Source organism: Acanthopagrus latus, chromosome 16 (assembly GCF_904848185.1).
Source record: "Acanthopagrus latus isolate v.2019 chromosome 16, fAcaLat1.1, whole genome shotgun sequence".
In the NCBI taxonomy this organism is placed as follows: Eukaryota; Metazoa; Chordata; class Actinopteri; order Spariformes; family Sparidae; genus Acanthopagrus; species Acanthopagrus latus.
Window position 1 is genome coordinate 5651751 of NC_051054.1, and position 19383 is coordinate 5671133.

At 42.3% G+C, this 19383-nt stretch overlaps 1 protein-coding gene across 1 annotated transcript; it reads right to left on the reverse strand.

Moving 5' to 3' along the window:
• Positions 1–5144: 5144 nt before the first annotated feature.
• Positions 5145–18128, reverse strand: dcaf5 (ddb1 and cul4 associated factor 5). The gene is made up of 9 exons (XM_037125569.1): positions 17472–18128; positions 16492–16635; positions 16028–16064; positions 15732–15871; positions 14281–14410; positions 13073–13286; positions 10291–10357; positions 9035–9156; positions 5145–7181 (listed from the first exon to the last, which is right to left on the reverse strand). Exons 1-9 carry the CDS (start codon positions 17677–17679, stop codon positions 5850–5852), a joined length of 2394 nt encoding a protein of 797 aa, XP_036981464.1. The 5' UTR covers positions 17680–18128; the 3' UTR covers positions 5145–5849.
• Between the last annotated feature and the right edge of the window lie 1255 nt (positions 18129–19383).

Here is a 19383-nt window from a genome sequence, read left to right on the forward strand (position 1 = left end):
GCTAAAATGTTGTATAGGATGCAATGCTCCTTATTCATGTTAATACATAATCCTTTATTAATTATCCATCTCTTCAATTAATTAAAGGCTCCAGGTTATCATTATTTTCATTGTTGATCAATAGGTTGATTATTTTCTCCATTAATCAATTAGTTTTTAGTGTATAGATTAGCAGTAAACACCCAAGTAGAGCTCAAGTTAATGGGAATGTATTTAGTTTTAAGTTATTTGGTCATAAACATGAATTAAATATTTCCCCTTCACAACAGTGCTGGCTGGTAATGTTTTGTTATTTTATAGCCTCACAACTGTTTAAAGATACAGTCAGAAATCATTTCAGGTGTGTAGTTGAGACCTAAATGAAGGTGCAGTTTGACTGTAGGTGTGGTCCGAGCAAGGGGGCCAGAACAAGGGAGGTAGGAAGTATGAAAGAGCCGCACACTTTACATCCCCGGCCCCATAAATGCGCAGAATAATAGACCTGGATACGATCTTTCCTAGTGGCCACTTGTAGTATTGCAGCAATTAGGCATTTAGCTCTATGTAGTATGTAAAATATATTATGATTAATCCAGAGGAAAACATGAGTATCTGTACCGGAATTCATGGCAGTCCATCCACAAGACGTTTCACTGTGCGCCCCAAAAAGTTAACCTGCAAGATCACCAAAGTCGACTTGCTTCGTCCTCTAGAAAACAAAAACATTCATCCAAAAGTTGCTGAGATATTTCAGTCTGGGCCAAAGGACCAAGTAACACAGTCATCCCTTGAGCAATGCCGCTAGTGTGACTAAAAAGGCTTTTAATTATTACTTTTTTAATTTGCTAATGAGTTTCTCTATCGTTCATCTCTATCATTATGTCATTTAAACCCACAGCCAGTACACCACACTGAGAATTAAAAGCGGTCCAGGCCGCAGAGCAGCAACAGGAACTCTAATTGGCCGGCTGACAAAAGAGGCTCTTCCTCTCAACACAGCAAATGATGGCTTATTAAACGCATCAATTAACCCATTATAATTAACCACTGAAATGTGTATAATTATTCTGGTGGCACACTCCAGACTGCGCAGTTTGGTTTGGGCCGGACTTGGAGACGTTTCGCCCGCTCCGGCTACTTGACGTCAACATCATGCTATTCAGCAGAATCCCAGAATATCCCGTGAGGAGCCAGCGGTGCGGAGGAGCCCGGACCCGCTTTCTAAAGGCTCACAGGTCATGTGAAGAGCCGGTACATTTGGCTCTGTCTGGACTCTGGCAAGTTCCCAAGGTATTCCAGTCATGCAGGGAGGGGAATTCTTAAGTAGCCGTCCTTGCCGTTAAAGCTGAACCATGTATGGGATGCAGCGGAACAGCCATGATAATCCTGTGGAGCTGTACATGTGTTTGGGTTTGTGGTCAAACAACTTGATCCAAAACACCATCTGGGATCAAAGCGAGCGTTACTGCAGGCCCGGGATAAAGAACGTCAGGACTCAATCTAAAAGGAGACGTCTGCTCTTTCCGGGGACATAAAGCAGCAGTGGAATGAGGCTGGATCCGACTGGAAGCTCGGGGGTCAGATACAGTAGCTGACTTAAAGCTTCTGAAAGCTCAGTTTCAGATCTTAAAAGGTGAACTCCATTAATTTTACACACTAAGTATGAAAATAGAGACATCACATGAATCAGCTTTTGTCCAAATATCTGGAGATGTGGAGTTAGAAACAAGTGAGTTTATAGCCAATGTAAACTCTTAACTCTCCCACTGGTCCCCAAGCTCCAAGTCCAAACCGCTAGCTGCACGGCTAACTGAGCTAACTAGCTAAGGGCAGCTAAATTTAGCAGCAGCAGTTTGCAGTTTCTCTGGTGACATACTGCTGCATATTTCCTTTAACTTTAGATTCCACAGGTGGCCAATTCTTACATAGTGCAGCTTTAATCAATAATGTTCCTTGTTGAACTATAGAATATCCTGATTCTCAAATATATCTGTCTCATTTTGTTGATTATCTTCTAATAACAATGGTAGAGTCCCTAATATCAGCATCAGCCCCACAAATCAAGTATCACTCAGGCTCTTTTAGCAATGGCTCTTCAGAGACGTCATCCATGTTTTATACAGTCTGTGTTTCATTCAGATGTTTCTAATTCCTGATAGGCGCAGAATTAAAACTGTCATCACCTCTCCAGTCTCGCCCGGCCCATCACAAACCCAAAGCCAAACGCAGAAATCTGTCGAGTAAAAATAGACACAGCCCTGTGATCACATAGGAGTACTACACTAATATTAAGAAGCTGATTGAAAGAAGAAAAAAAAAGTTTCCATGGCCCTTGAGAAACCGAAAAAGTAGGTGCGTCTCCTCCCAAACCAATATGGTGCGTTTGACGTAAGCCATGCTCGCTCTTGTGGAAGTCCTCAAAGGCTGTGGTTTGAACTGGGGCTCCTCCCGGTTGTGAATGTGACCTATGAAGGAGGGCGTTGCTGCAGAAGTGCACACATAGCCAGTTAACCTTCCTGAACAAATACAGATAAAAAAAAAGGCCATTGTAAGTTCACTTACAAGTTCAGATATCTTCTAATGAGACCGGCCAGACGCACTTCAACAATGTGTTTAGTAACAGTCAAAGAAATGCGACTTAATTCTTTCGGGGGACTTTGTAAAACTCAACTCCTGACATCAGTCTGATGATTTGATAAAACTGTATTGTTAGGTGTGAGAAAAAGCTCCCTGCATCTGTAGCCTGTAATTAATCATTAAGCCATTCGCAGCCCGGCAGGCACACTCCAGTCTGTGTAAACACCCTCAAAGCATACGTGATCCCTATTTGAATACACGTCCCGGGGGAAGTATGGAGGTTAAATGAAGGGTGTCTACTTCCTGCAGATAAGTGTCGGCCGCACTGAGAAGTTCTGAGAGTCGAGAAAATTATTTTGACAAGAGAGCAGTGCAAACAACTCGATAACCCCCTTAACTACACGTCTGCCCTGCCCTCAGACTACCACCCCACCGCCGGCTCGTGAGGCAGCGCTGCCGTGCGGCGTGTTTTCTTTTTTAATCTTTCCCCCCTCAACAACCACACTGGTATGCCTCTCTGGTCGTCTGCTTTGTCTGGCAGAGGAGTGCAGCCGCTCAGGCAGGAGACAACTGGCATGGCTGCTTCCTCGGAAAAGCAATGACATCATGTGTTTCATGGACAATCATGACACAGTGCGGGAATTTAAGTGGGTGTGGTGAAATTATGTGCCGAACAGACACTCATCCTTTTATGGTTATTCACCTCAGGACGAGTCAATTTCCTGCCTTCAGATTCTTTGGGTCTTTGGTACCTTTGATGTCTACCTGGGAGCTCCCTGAAAGAGTGTGAAATTACAGCGAACACATTCCAAATGTAGGCATCAAAACCAAAGAGTTTCACAGCTTAAATACATGTTTTGGGGTTTCTTTTTTTTTAAGTTATAAAGACTACGTTTAGAACACTAATTACAGTTGAAAGAGAAAGTTCTTAACTTGGAAATAGTTTGAAATAACTATCTCAAAACAGATCAAGACGATCACATCATCTGATCTTCCCTCAGCAGGAGTTTGTCTCGGGGTTGTAGATTCTCAAATTCCCATTTTTCTTGAGATGTTTTGCATCCACTCACATTCAAGCCAATGTTGAAAGGAAGTCATTTAAAGGTGGTTTTGACATGTTTTGGTGTCTGACTACGACTATATACTATGTAACAGATGTGTCAGCATGTTTAAAAGGCACAAAATGTATTTACTGCCACCAGGAGTCTCTCTATCAAAACAAAAGATGTTTGCTGAGTGTTCTGCAGGGAGGAATTAGCAGAGTGGGACGATTTGGCCGCTGCTCAGCTGTTGTTTACAGACGGGAGGAGAGTCCAATTACTTTTTAACTTTTGGGATTAAGAAGTGGATTTATCTTTACTCTTTTTATCAACCTGCCTGCAGCGGCGATCTGCAGAAGCGACCTTCACTGCCACGCATTTATCTTTTGAAATGTTGACTGGAGCTGGAGGGGAACGTTAAGTTAAAGAGAGGAGAGGGGGAATAGAAAAGAGAGAAACAAAGTCTCTGGTGAGTGCTGAGAATAGTGAGAGTCGACCTGAATTCAAACATGGACACACACAGACACACACACTCCTTCTGCTATCTTACAGTAAAGTAATCTGGCCTGTGTAACCTTTGTGCAAGTGACACTGCGGTCAAACTTGCTTCCCTGGTGGCGAACACACCATTAAACAAACAGCACTGCTGACACAAATCTGACGTTACAGGAAGTCTCTTGTTCTACAGAGTAAAGTCAGTGTTTTTGTCAATGGAGTCTGGTGCCTTTTAAGAGATCAACATAAAGCTTTTGTACTTGTTAAACTAATATGGAAATATTCTTTAAAAAAAGTCTATCCCTGTTGCGAACTCTTTAATAATGTTCTCAGTCACTTAGAATAACAATCTGATCTTTTAGTGGACAGCCTGTTTCTTGGCTCCAGGCTATCTTCTGGACAGACTCCAAACATTTTTGTACCTATTAATGATTTAATATGTGAAAAGAGAGTCCAGGTTTAAATATAGAAATTACCCATTGTAGATCTGAGAAGGATAGAATCTATGATTTCATTAAGCTGAGCAAAAAGACCATGAGATGTGTGATAAGCTACTAAACAGATCTGGTGTGAGCTTTAAATAAAACCATTTCAGAGTGGCAGAGAGACTTTGGCACTCGAACGCTCTCTCTTTAGCATCCATCCACACAAAATGCAGTTCTTGTTGTTGGACATGAACTCTTTGTGATGTCTGAATCACTCTTTCAATCCTCAGTGATGTACACAGTCATGTTTTATTCAGACTGGCAGACTGCTAATAACAGATATAACTACTCTTTTAATGAAGGCAAGGTTAGCTTTTGGTTCAGTCAATGAAATGATCTACTCTGAACGACATTGGATGCTCAGGGTCACGGCCAGATTGCTCTCATGGGGAGCGTTGAGGCTGTGTTGCCACGGCAACTCAGTTCGCCGTTGTAAGCAGGGTAACCAATATCTCCAATTAAATAACTTGTTTTTAGATTCATTTCAGACAGACGTGTGTCAGAAGAGGTAAATATTTCAACCATTCAACCTCAAGCGTGAATAAGTGAAGCGTCGGGAAGAAGTTGTGTCATTGTCACTGGAGAACAAATCATTCTTTAATTGCAGGAAAACAAAAGCGAGCGCTGGCCTGTAATGATACCCAGGGGCTGGATAATGAGACAAAAAACAATTGGTAGAGACACTGAAAGCATCATTTCAATGCACAGCTTCAACAAATGGTGACACAGTCAATCCTCAGACAGCCCCTGAAGCAGCAGAGAATCACTTTAAAATGAAAATAAGCCCAATCAGATTAACGCTCAGTGTGAAACTGCAGAAATCAGAGCGCTGCAAAGCTTTTGTCCTCCATAAAGACCTGTTTTGTTTTTTTGTTTTTTTGTTTTTTGTAATTTGGAGGAGCTCCAAATCCCAGTCGGAGCCTTCTGCAGCAACCAGAACATGAGAAAGAAACACTGATGCTGCATGAAAATAAACGCGTTTCACTTTAAACTCCATTGCTATCAACAATATTCAGCTTATGCTTTATATTTTCCATTTTTGAATGTCATCTGCGGTTTGACCTAAACAATGATGACACTGTCCTATTTATTTGTTCGGAAACAAAAGTCAATCAAACTTTCTTTTTTTAGCTCAGCTCATAATCAGTTCATGTCTCACATGACTACAAGACGCAAAATGAAAAAGCTGAGTTGTAAAAACCCATAGAAAACCCAACTCCTAAATTAAGTCTGTTAACAAATGATTTCTTTCAAGGGTGAGAAAGAGATGTCATTATGTTTTTATCTTCTTTTCTGAGGGTGAGGAGCCTGACTCGCCCTCCTCTGTTCCCACGTGAGTCCGTTTCAGAGCGCTCTGTGCCAGACCTTTTTCTTTCTGTGGCCTCGTGTCTTCAGGAGTGACATCAGTCTCTTCCTCTGATTCTGAGGAGACGAGGAGGTTCTCGCTCGCCACAGTCCGGTGCTGCCCGTTCACTCCGCGGCTACGATGACTCTGGGAGTTACTGTCCAAAGCCCCTGAGCTGCCACAAGCCTCTCCGCTGTTGGAGCTGTCTGAAGCCGCCTCAGCAGCAGCTCTCTCTCCGGTCCTGTGTCCAGGTAGAGACCGCGGAGACGCAGCTGGATGTCTTTCCAGCTCAGTCCTTTCACTCCCTTCCTCATTCTCTTGGCTCTCAGGGGACATTACTGGGCTCAGACACACAAAGTCAGAAGGGCTCAGACATTTCTCTTCATCTCCGGTGCCGCCACTGCAGGGTTTGATTTGGAGAGAGTTTTGATCCTCGCCTGTCGAGGAGGAAGACAGGTCATCGACTGATATCGATGGATAACTGCAGGAGTCGATGGCTGAAAACAGAGCCTGTGAAAACAGAGCCTGTGCAGACTCGGGTCGATCCCCAGCTCTGGAGACCACATGCATGCGTCGTCGTCTCATGACGTTGCGCCGCCTCACTGCACTACGCCGCTCTTCGTCGTCACTGCTAGAGCTGGAAGTGGATGTGGAGGAGCTGGAGGCTCCCACAGGAAGTGAAGGAGAGGAGGTGGGGCTGGACAGCGTGGAGTTGTCCCTGGGGCTCGGAGAACGAGGCCGGGGCATGGGGTCGAGCCAAAACTCACTCGAGTCCGAACCCTCATTTACAAGGAAGCCAGACTGATGCCGTTGATGCCTGCTCCGTCTCCTCGGTCGCTCATCCACCTCTGCTCCTGCTTGCTCTTCTCCTGCTGAGGCATCAGGTCCAGCCAGCGAGGAGGATGACGAGTTGTCAGAGTCGCTCTGTTGAGCAGCAGCTGCCACAGTGGTGGCAGCTGTCGGCGTGGGCCGCGTGGTGCGGCGTCCTCGGGCGTGGAGCTGCATGATGGCTTCCTCGCTCAGATCGCTGTCAGAGTCGGAGCTCCAGCCCTCGATCTCTCGACGCACCAGAGAGTCGAAAAAAGCCATCATGCGTGGATCCTCCTGGATGGACTGGCTGACGTAGTCGTGGGACAGACCACTGCCGCTGTTGAGCACCAGGCTGATGTACTCCTCGTGGGTGTACAGGCTGCGGGACTTGTCTTCCACTCGGCCATCCAGGTCACCGAGGCTGTCAGGCTGCTGGTAGGGACTCCACACCTGAGACAAATGGAGGAAAAAGGAGAGTCAGACAGTAAGAAACAGCATTTTCTGAGGAGTAATTCTCATCTGACAACTATATAATAATACAGCTCAGAGTCAGCACTGCTCACTAATGTCAGTAAAACAACATGTGTTCGGTTGATGCACACAGACAAAATAACTTAGTGATGATGTTTGACTGAGTCAGTCAAATATCAGTGAGACACCGAGCCAACTTCAAATGCTGGCTGATTTATCCATGAGGTCAGCAGCAGGACAATACACTGACTCAGACGGCCTGGACCGAATAAGACTCGATACAGGAATGCAACAAGAGAAGTCGACAGATCAAAACAAGATGGTTGGTCATGTGTTGGCTTTGTAGAGCCTTTTAAGAGTAAAAATTCAAGCACTTTCAAGGCACCTTAACAAACAATTTCCAGACTCTTGAAGTCTTTATCACAGCTTCTGAATTGTTGCAATTAATGCAAAAAATACAGTTTACAGAATTCCAACAAAACAAATGTAACAATAATGCCTATAGAAATATTATTAAAGGCTATGTCTTTATCATTAACACAAATTGTTTTTATTTTGAAATATCACTGTTGTTAATATTGGTACATCACAACTCCCCAAAAGATTACAGCTTTAGCAATACTACTTGACTTCCTCATCTGCTCAGGAAGCCTTCGCTCCAGACTTGTGAAGCCTGACAGTGAGTCACATTGTCATGGTCGGGTTTCAGAAATACTGTATCAGAGGAACCATTCACATCTTCCCATGACCCAGTTTGCTGCCCAGCATCATCTGTTACAGACGACGGTTAATGATAGGGGGAAATCCGTCTTTTTTCATTCCTCGCTCCACAGAAGGAAGTTTGAACTCAGTCACTTACTGCCTGGTGTCCGCGGAGATCAATGTCTCACTTAGGGGCACGTCTACTGTCTGAACATCTGAGAGCACCGACTCAAATTCAGTCCGTCCACTTACAAAACTTTTTCTCCAGACATTTCATCATCCAGATGCTGCAGCATATAGAAGAGCTACCTCTTTGTAACGCCTTTAAAGTCTTAAGAAAATGCAATACAGCCTGAAAATGTAATAAAATTTGCACTTCACTTGATTAAAAAAAAGGGAATAAAATCTAAGAATAGCACTGATTAGAGCACATACCTATGCCAAGGCCCATGAGTCGCTTTTTGTGCTCACGTTAGCAGCCAAAGTTAGCAGCCAACTTAAGATCAAGATCTTCAGTGATATCATAAGATGATTAATTCATACATTCACACAGTCTGGGATTTTTTGACAGCTGTCCTTCCTGCATTTGGAATCTGCATCTGAATTACTTTTAGCTTGGTTCATGTGTTTTAACTTACTATTTTATATGCAGACTTGTCCATGTTTGTAACTGGTTATATGCTGCAAACTCCTCCTGTTTTATGTGAGCATGGGCTGATGGCTAGATGTGAAAAAAACCTGGGTTGACTTATCGAGTTGATAAGCACATTTGTGAGACCGCTTAGCGTGATTGTGATTGTTAGGGCACGTAAAGCCAGATAAGGAAAAAACATCCTTGATATGTTGAACTCTGCTTGTCGTACAGGTCTGTTTCTGCCCATGTTATCAGTTTTTAAAAAAAACAAGCTGAAAATGTAATAAATTCCACATAATGTATTAAAAGTATTACATTTTAGGTAAACGTGTCATTGCAGTGTCATCAGTGAGGACACTTTATTACATTTTCAATCAACTTAAGTGAAATTCTTATTACATTTTTAGGCTTAATTGCGTTTTCAGGGAAGTATTATATCATCAGGTGCTACATGGCTTCCTTCATAAAAGTACAGCGCTGATGTTAATTTACTAACCTTGATGACTTTCTCCACGCCGGAGGAGCAGATCATGTAGGTGTGAGGGTTGAAGCGGACCTGGTTCACGATGGAGCGGTGACCCTTCAGGACCATGAAAGCCCCGTTCACCACGCGGCCTCCTGGAAGGACGGACATGTTGCGGGTTTGTTTAATGTGAAACTGAGACATAAACACGGGGATTCATTACGGCAAACACAGCAAAGATTATTTGACCTGCTTCTGAGTATTTCACAAGTGTGAAATATGGCTGTAATGTTGTCCTCGTAATGTGCCATTAGTCCGACATGAAATAAGCCCAGTGCACATATTTTAAGTGTGAGTAACTCCAGGGAAAATAAAATCCATAAATGTGTCAGGTGGTGCTACAGAGCTACAAACGACCACATTCTTGGGATTTTCTTCCCACAGTAATAAGATTTGAGGCGTATTCACAAGAAAGCCTGTGTGGAGCACTTATTTCAAACTCTAACTTCAACATGAACTTTGCTTTTTAGTAAGTCTGAGTAGGACATGAAAGAGCTGGTGCAGTCTGATTCAAGTAAGAACTTAACCTGAACTCGGGCTGGAAAATGGAGGGTTATATAATGAGACAGATGTTGATATCCGATAGTTACGCCTGCCTGGAAAGTATATTGTGACCAAATGAGCTGAGGGCAAACCACAGTCTGGGCTGACGCTCACAGACGTCCATCATTCTTTCTGGGGCTGAAAACTGACAGCGACGGGAATCAGGTTTTGTTTTGCCAACCCAGACACCACTGTAATCTTTAACCTTGCAGGATGACACATCACTAAAAACGCTGTCTGCTAAACTGTTCGTTAACAAACTTCGATTTCCAGATGAACAACATGAACTTAAACAAACGTAAAGCACAAACGAGAGCAACAGTATTTAGCAGAGTCGACAGAAACAGTAAGTCAGGACATTTAGGATTTCTGGTATGAAGAAAACATGTTTCCAAACTGTGTTTATCTTATCTTAGGATATAAATAATGCTGCTCCAGAACCGCCCTAAGTGAGGGATTTCCTAAGTCAGCATCTTATATCAGGACGGCAGTGACCCTGTCCAAATGTCAAAAATGTCAGCACTACAGGAGTTGAAGGAAATTATTTTTCGTATTGAAGCCCCAGATAAATAGATTAATCTACTTTTTTGTCGTGTGAAGATGCAAAAACAGGTGAAATCGTAGCCTACACATCAGCATAGATCCACATAAATATGCAGACAGTGTAGACTGATTTAATAACTCACCTGATTCTGGGTCCTTTGGGATTTTCCACATGTAGAGGTTGAAGTCATCTGACCCAGACAGGATGTACTAGAGAGAAAAGACAAAAGGATGTTTAGATGTTTAAGTCTGCTCCATTTAATATGACAAAACTTATCTCTCGGACCACAAGGGAGAGGAAATCTTTATATATACATACAGAGAGAGAGAAACCCTGGGGGGTTCAAATGTGGCACAAAACCACCAGATCTTATCGCAGTGTTTCGTCTCATAGTCCAGATCAAACACAAACTTGACGTGACATGATGGTCTGACCCCAACACAGCTCCTGCTCCTCGTCTGAACTGTTGTTAGACTTTGCAAACAGATGGTTCCACTTAGACCTGTCGCTTAAGGTAAGATTTGACAGAGCCAGAGTCGTTCTTGTTGCACTGACAGGAGCCAGGTTTCCATCCAAATGTGGTGCAAATTTTTAGCCAACTTTTAAGAAATCGCTATAGGAAAATGTGAATTAATGTGTGTTTGTATCAGATACTCTTGTGTGACTACTGGGAGTTTGTTAATGTTCCAGTTGGGGGCCGTTATACCACATTGGAGAAGAAGACGACGTAACAAGATGGTCGTACAATATGATAGAAATGTCATTTTGTCTTTTTATTCATCTTAAGGGAGAATATCAGTCGCCTCATCGCTCCATCTTTAAGTCATATGCTTCATCATGAATTATGCTCTGTTTAAGTCTGGTTCCATGGCACTTTAGCACATTTTGTGTTTATGATAAAATTAAAAATGTGCATAAAAGCAGGAAGATGGATGTCTTTATGGATAGAAACACTGCCTGTGGCTCCAGTTGGAAGTCGGCCGTCACTGATAATTTACTCATATTTGGCCGGAGTTTGGTTTCACGAGCACCCACATATAAATATTTAGGTGCATAATGTAAAGGACCAGATTTTTTTCCCTGCGTGAAAATATGTCCCATTCATTTCATCTTTCTTTGAGCACATTTCTGTTTAAGTGGAACGTCCATCAAGCCTGATTTTACCATCTGGAGGCACATTTTTCTGAAGTCATTTACATTTGTGTTTGAGGCATCACTTTGTGCTGCCGGGTTTCTGACATCCTGTCGAGTTCTGAATTATTTTGTGCCATTTTATCTGCCAGTGATTTAAACAAATGTCTTCAATTTCCTTTTCAAAATATTCTGCTGGTGTCAGAGGGTTCTTTTCTCTTCTAACTTTGCTGTTTCAGGGACTTTCTTAAGACGGTTTCTAGACCATGAAAGCTTGCAATCATGTGCGGTGGTCGATCCGTTTTCAACCTTCATCACTTTATTGCCTTTTTTTTTTGTTTGAGCTAAAGGGAGCGTGAAATCTCTCTGCAGCGATGAGAAATCATTACTCCTCAACCGTTACTCATATCACTTTAGCTCCAGGGCACATGAACAAACTCTGAACTGAACACCTGTGTGCTCCGCCTCAGGTTCCCAGAAGACACGTCAAATAGGAATGTCACACCCAGAACTCCCTCCCTCTTCCCTCTCCCATCAATTTTGTGTGCCAAGCTGCCACTCCGCAACTCTGCTTTCACACCACTCTGACAAAATCCTCTCCTGACTGTGGTTCTGTGTCTACATGAGGAAATTCCTAAAAATAAGAGCTGACACAGCAATGATGGAGATCATCTGGTCAGAGCTCCATCTCGTCCTTTGTGGGTGAGTCTCGGCCCAGGAGAGCCCATTAAGTTTTGGTGTGGATCCAGATAAGGGGGCGGATCCCAGAATGTTTTCTCACTTTCTCTATCATTGCAAGAGTTTTACAACTTTTTCGTCGATTTCTCAGGTAATAATTCCTGGATCTTGATTGAAACAATCAGGTATATTTGGGTGTCTGGTATCTATGAGAGGGTATAAACGAGGACTGTGGGGTTCTGGAAGAGGTACAGAGGTTATCCCTATCTTATTATGTCATTTTACACTGTAGTGGATAGAATTAAACTGTATTGGATTACACTGAGAGATTTTAGAGAATAAAAAACTCCCCACAGTTTTTCGGTCCATCTTAGCAGCAGGTGAGCAGATTCATTTCAAGCCAGCAACCTTTCTTGTGCAGTCCTGACCTGATTCTGTAACCTTTAAACTGTCTCCATCACTCATGTAGTGAGGGCTCATTTTTTAAGCCTCCGTGAGCTCTGCTGACACCCGAGGATAATGTTAACATAATAAACATGGTTGCAGGGTGATGTCATGTCTGAGAAGGACCATCGGGAGGACCATTGGCTGAGTTCAGGAGCTTCTGGTGTTTCTCCAACACTCAAAAGTCCCAATGTCACAGAAGGAATTAATATATTCTTCTATTTTTATTCTTCCTATTGATCCCACATGTTCTCAATTTTCTCCCAACATTCAATTTTAAGGAACCACAAGATTAGAAAAAACTGTTTCTCCACTGTTTGACGTCGCCTCCGTGTATATCTGCTTGTTCTATCAGCAGCCAAATCACACACGTGAGCACAATAAATTATATAGAAAATATTTCTTTTATGGCTGCACATGAAGTGGAAACTTTTAGGTTTCCTGTATAACGTTTCATACATACATATTTCACTGTTTTAAGAGGAAGACGTGTTTGGACTCCACTGACTGGAGTTTGAAATCAATGCCTTAAAGTTCTGCTTGCCTTATTTTTCTTTCTGCTGGTCTGCTTTGATTTCGTACAACCCTGTAATTTACAAACACGCATTTTTTTTTTTTTTTTTGAATTTTCAGAAGTTTCGGCTCAGTATTCGTATGATGTGACGACCAACCTGATCTTTGTCACCAGCGAAACAGCAGCTCTTCATGGTGCAGGAGTTGAAGTAGCCCTGGTTGTCAAACTGGTAGCTGGGCAGGCGGGAGTGCAGCTCGTACAGGACGGGCGGCAGGCGGCGGCGCAACGCCAGCAGCTGGGTGCCGGTGCTGTTGAAGCGGACACTCATGGCGCTCTGCAGGGACAGGCTGCCTCCGTAACGCAGCAATGAGCTGAGAGAACATGAGAAAAGTAAATATTAAAGCCATAATCAACTACAATTACTAGAGATTAGTTTGTTATTATGACCCCATAATAAGGATATAACACGGCTTGTGATTTCAATTATTCTAATGAGTTTGCTTTTGTTAGTGGGAATAATTTATTTGTTGATCAGGATGTTTTTCTTTCCTCACCCTGGGATTACTTCCCACTGATCTTCTGCATTTCAATATAAAGAATAATTTGTTTATATGACTTAATGTTTATTAATTCATCATTCAAGTAATTGTTATATCAGAAAAACACTGGTTAAAACAAATTACATGGCGTCATCAGAAGACACAGTATACTTTAATATGTCTGCAGTATGAGTCTTTCATACCACGTTATGAAAAAATATCAAAACAATTTCATTGAATCAGCTTCACCAAGAAGCTATTTTTGAACTTGACAGCAAATTGAGGGAATTTCTCAGAAGTGTCTGTAAACACACCCACAGTGAAGAGAGACGGAGCCAACAGCGGAGGAGGAGAAACATTCAGTGTTTACTTCTGTTGGAGGCATCATCATTTGTGCAACAACCAACAACCAAAACCTAATCTAACCTGAGTAAACACACACTCAGAGAAATTAAGTGTTTTCACAGAGTCACTTAAATGGTATAAACATTTGGTTTTCGCAGTGAGATGATTCTGCAGTTGGCTGAGAAGCAGCAATGTTTAACTGTGACACCACAGCGCCACCTGGAGGACAAGAGCAGCCTAGAAACTGACTCACTTGGTATGAAAAAAACTCAGATGGAGTCCAAAATATAAAGTATAATGTGAAAAATGAAATAACTGCAAATCAATTTACAGTTATTATTAAAATGGTGTACAATTAGTGTTTATTAACTGTTGTGTTTTGATCTTTGTTCCTACTTCTGCCACGGCTTATTTGCATACTTGTAACAATAAAGTTTGATCCTATCTCGAAAAATTGTTTCAAGAGAAAAAAACGTCTAACCTGCGCGGCTTGCGGATGTCCCATAATCCCACTCCCTCCTTGGAGTTGGCGGTGGCGATGAGCCTGGGCTCCACGGGGTTAAACATCACGCTGTGGAAGGCTGACGGGTAGCTGGCCAGGCAGAACGGCTCTAAAAGGAGAAGATGAGATTTGTTCAGTTTCAAAATTGCTTTCTCTTGTACTAGTCATTTATTTTTAACTCCAGTGATTATTACTGTATTAATTCTGCTTCTATATATTTAGGTCAGATGACTGCCAAAAAAAAAACGTGCCATTTTGAAATGCCTACATTTACTTGTTGAGTTTATATAGTGCAGATTTTGACACGATCCACCCAAACCCAGCAGAGGGCAGTCTTATATCCACATCACTGTTACACACCGTTCATCAACAGTCTAGTCAAAACATTTCCCCGCCCAGGTGTATTGACATACTTGCATGTACTTCAAACAGTGGAATTAATAATGAAAACACCACTTGTATTAAACAGAAAGACAGCTGGACTAACAAAAGAATTCATTTGCGTCTAACTTTAATCAGCTCAAACTTCGCTGCTTGAACAGACGACGCTGGCTCATGCTGAATAACGATTACTGCTAAATATATTATTAGGTCAACTTGGTCACAAGGAAGGTTTCCAAAATAGAAGGATGTTGACGTCATGCAAGTCAACAAGTCTCACTCATGAAGGACTTTACACTAGTTTCAGTCCAACAGAGACAGTATGAAATACACTGCGTGATCGCCTACGGACGGCTTTGAGATTGTGACCACAAGGATAACAGAAGAGAGGACATGTTCCACAGAGACTCTGTCATCATTACTTTCATCTAATAAAGGCCGAATTATACTGCAACCATTTTACTGATCTACTAACTTATTCATCCATCTTCCAGTACAGCACATTTGATCCTGAGGCCACACGATTTTCATTTGCTCTTCTTAACCCTTTGTTGGTCTGATTGTGTGAGGCTATGAGAAACAAAATCTTAAGGTGGAAGCATGTTATCTTTAATCCTACATGCCTGCAGCTCTCTTCATACACTTTAAACATGCCACAAACATGCTTTACTATCTAAAGTTTCTAATATATCATAAACCAATGAGTTCTACTGAGCAAATAAGCCACTAAGGGCTGAGAGAACAGATATTGTAATTGCAGTATTATTCATGATTAGTTAGAATGATCATATTTGCATCATATTTTTCATTTTCACTGAAAAAAAGGCTGTTAAAATCATGATGATTCTACATTTGTCTGGGTCTGTACTAAATAAACATCTGGAGAACAACATTTGTGGACCAGGACGTCTCTGTAGCACCACATTCCTTCAGTCACACAGTAAACCTTTATCAATAAACTGAAGCTTGTGCGTTTTATATTTTGCTCTGCGCCACAGTGCGATGATACTGTGATTACTTGTGCAGCCCTACAAATTACCTACACTTACCTGTGCTTGGCGGCTCTCGGGTGTCCCAGATCAGGACGCGTCCGTCGTCAGATGAGCTGGCGAACACGTTGTCGTTGACCGGACTGACGGACAAACTGTACACGGCGTCGATGTGCAGGAACACGTTCAGAGTTTCTCTCCTGTGTGAACAACAATCATTTAACTGTCAATTTACACTGTACACAAGATAACAGTTTAATAACCGGACAGCCAAAATCTTTTTTTATGACGGCTGTGAGGATATCAAGCTGTTCTGATGCTTTAGTAATGAGTATTAATCGTGTAATTGTACCCACCTCTCCACATCATGAAGAATCACCTGTTCATCGTTTCCTGAAAAACAGCAAACACAACAACTGCAAATCAGAACATGACAGTGTTAATTATCCATAATTTAACAACTTTTTTTTTTTTTTTTTTACAGCATCATCAATATTTCATCCTCTCTACTAATTTGCTCTGTGGCTTGGCAGAGCACACTGAGAACTACAGAATTCACCAAATGCCTCCAGAACAACATAATTCAGCAACTCCAGCTTCTTAAATTTAGATTTTTTAAAATCCATAATTTAAACCCACCAACATTCATGTGCAAATCACGCAACCACTTAAATGCTTATAAATATCTTATTGAGGAGACTTTTAATTACTGATGATGCAAAAAAACTTAGATTAAAAGGTTATTTTGTCAATTTTGCATTCATACATGTATTTATTGCCTCACAGCGAAGATCAGATGTAGTTTTTTTCTTTCTCTTACCTCCAGAGAAGACCTTTTTGTTGGTGCTGTCGAAGGCCAGGCAGAAGATGTTGGACAGGTGCTCTCCTTTCAGTTTCACAGGTTTGGACCGAGCGTGGATGGCTTGCTCCATGTGCCACAGGAGCACCCGGCGGTCATCTCCGCCTGAGGACAGCAACACATGGATTAACACCAACACTTTACAGAAATGTATAAAACCATTCAGAGCGGTGGATTAATAACTTTTGGACTTTAGACCCTTAAAAGTGAAGCCATGTCTAGTCCTTGTATTTATGAGAAACATCAATATATTTATTGTATGTTGTGATATAGTCTGAGAATATTGGGTTATTATTCTAAGCACATGTCACCCAGTTTACTGTCATAGAGGAGTAAAGATATTAGATAACATGCACAATTATGAATGCTGTGATCACATTTGTACTTTTCTCCAAAGAAGTTGCTTAAAAATGTGAGAATTTCACACAACAGCTGACAGCAAATATGTTAATAATTGCTGCTGTTGCACCTGTACAGTTTGACACACACGATCAGGTGCAGTCGAGCTGATTTTTCATTTATGAACAAAGTAAACATCCCCAGCTGACCAAAAATGGCCAGCCCCAGGCTGTTACACTAGGCCAGATGATGGTTTTTTTAATCCTCTCGGGACATAAATAGCGTTGTGATTTCAGTAGGTAGGCATGATTAAACCTCTCTGAGAATATAAACAAAAAAAATGTGCACCACACCGGCCACGGTGCAGATCTCACGGGCAGACCTGTGTGACCGGCCCCGGGGGCTGCTGCCCGCTGAAGCTGCGGGGCTGTTTGCTTTGACGTTAGCTAGCTAGCTAACTAGCTAGCAAGACAGGCTACGGCTAACGTAGCAACGGCTAGCCCTGGAGGTTTCAGCTGACTGCCTGGCTAGTTAGCGTTAGCATGCTAACACCTTAAAAACAGTCTGACACAGGGGAAGAAGGGGGGGATTTGTCAACTTACCAGACACCAGCCATTCCCCGCCGTTGTTGGAGAACTCAATGGCGTTGACACAACCGAAGTGTCCGAGCATATCCTTCTTGAAGAGGCTGGTGCAGCCTGACAGCCTGCGTCTCTGGAATTCCTCCTTCATGAGCGGCTGCCCAGTCAGCTCTCTGCGGGACAGAAAGCCCACTGAGGAGCGCATACCGCAGCCCTTCAGCTCCTTCATTTTTCACCAGGCGGAAAACACACACGCACACGGCCCCTTTTGTGTTCACCGCTGCAGCCTGGACATGTGTTGAGGTGTCGCTCGGTGGACGTACGTGGCTGTTCCTGCTCCGTCGGGTCTACATTATGGTGGATACCCCGCTGTCCGCCTGCCTGCTGATGTCGACGTTGTTTTGTACCTCCTCTGTCTTCTCGGCAGTCCCAGCAGCAGCTTCCTGCTCCGGTGGAGGACCTCTCTCTCTCTCTCTCTCTCCCCCTGCCTGTCACTCAGCATCACCGGCGGGGACTCCGCTCACTTTATTTATTCACAGCCACGTTCAGAAGTCTTTTAATTTAATGTCTTACCCGCCACTTAAGTAGTTTTAGTTAGTGGTGGTTTAAACTCATCACCACTCACATGTAAAATCCAGCTGTGCTGTATTTAAAGGAGCACTATGTAGTTTTTGGAGAAGACATTTTATAATTACAATAATGTAAATGTATGCATGTGATTGAATAAACAGGCTGTTCCCAGAGGAAGACAGTGTTTGGAGCTAGAAAGGTGGCAGGGTCCGCCACATATAAACAAAGTAACAACCACCAACATAGGTGTCTTCGTGTTTTTTAAAGGCAGGTACACCCACTAATAATCGATATTGACCCCGTTCATACTTCTGACAGGCAAGGCAGCCCATCTTTTTTATCTGAAACATAGGTTGTAAGTTACTGACGTTACCTTTCATGTCACTAATGCACCAGGAATACGCCCCCAAGAGGTGGATCTGGGTTTGAAGCCGATTTTAAGACAACACTTTTTCCGGTTACCTTTCAGTGTGAAAGACGGGGCTGTAAAACAGTGGATACATTTCTATGAGCGTCACATCCCCCACAAAATGACTCGTCTCACTGTCATAATTTGAGCCACTGGGTTCAATGACATTTGAAAAGTCTTGAAGAGCCTCACAATTAAATTATTTTATCCCCCTTCATGTTAGCCGGGCACTAAACCAGAAGTTAAGTCAGTGATCCAGGTATTTCCACAGGCGGGACATCGAACTTTTCAGCAGCTTTTATATGAATGAACGTGACTCTGCCTCCAACACTGTGCTGATAACATGTCATCACTTCACACAGCAGAGTTTAGTGTGTTCACCTGATTCTTTCTCTTCTGATTAAGTGTCTACTCCAAAACTACATAATGCACCTTTAAATACAATTCTGACGAATTGTTCTTTACATGAGTATTTACATTTTCTGCTGCTTTTTATTTCCACTCCGCTACATTTTGGAGGCGAATTTGTTTTTTATCATATGATTGTTTTAAAATCAATTTTGTAAAAATGTACCCAAAAGATAAATAAACGTACTTAGAGTAAGAATCAAGTTACACTTACAAAAATAAATTCTACATACATTTACATGCATGTATGTACTATATGACAAATTAGCCGACACAATAATCAGAGTATTGGAATCAGTGGGTTTTTTTTATTTATTTGTTTGTTTGTTTGTTTTATGTGATGTGATATGATGCACTAATTTGACTCCAATGTACCATGAAATCTGTAGCTACATACAGCAGCAGAAAATGGAAATACTTGTGGAAATTACAAGTACCTCTGAACTGTAGGCCACGTAATGACCTCTCAGTGATGTTGGGTTAAAAGGTTCCAAGTTCAGTCTTGATCTTAGAATCAGTGCTCCGATTGTGAGATAAAAACCTGGT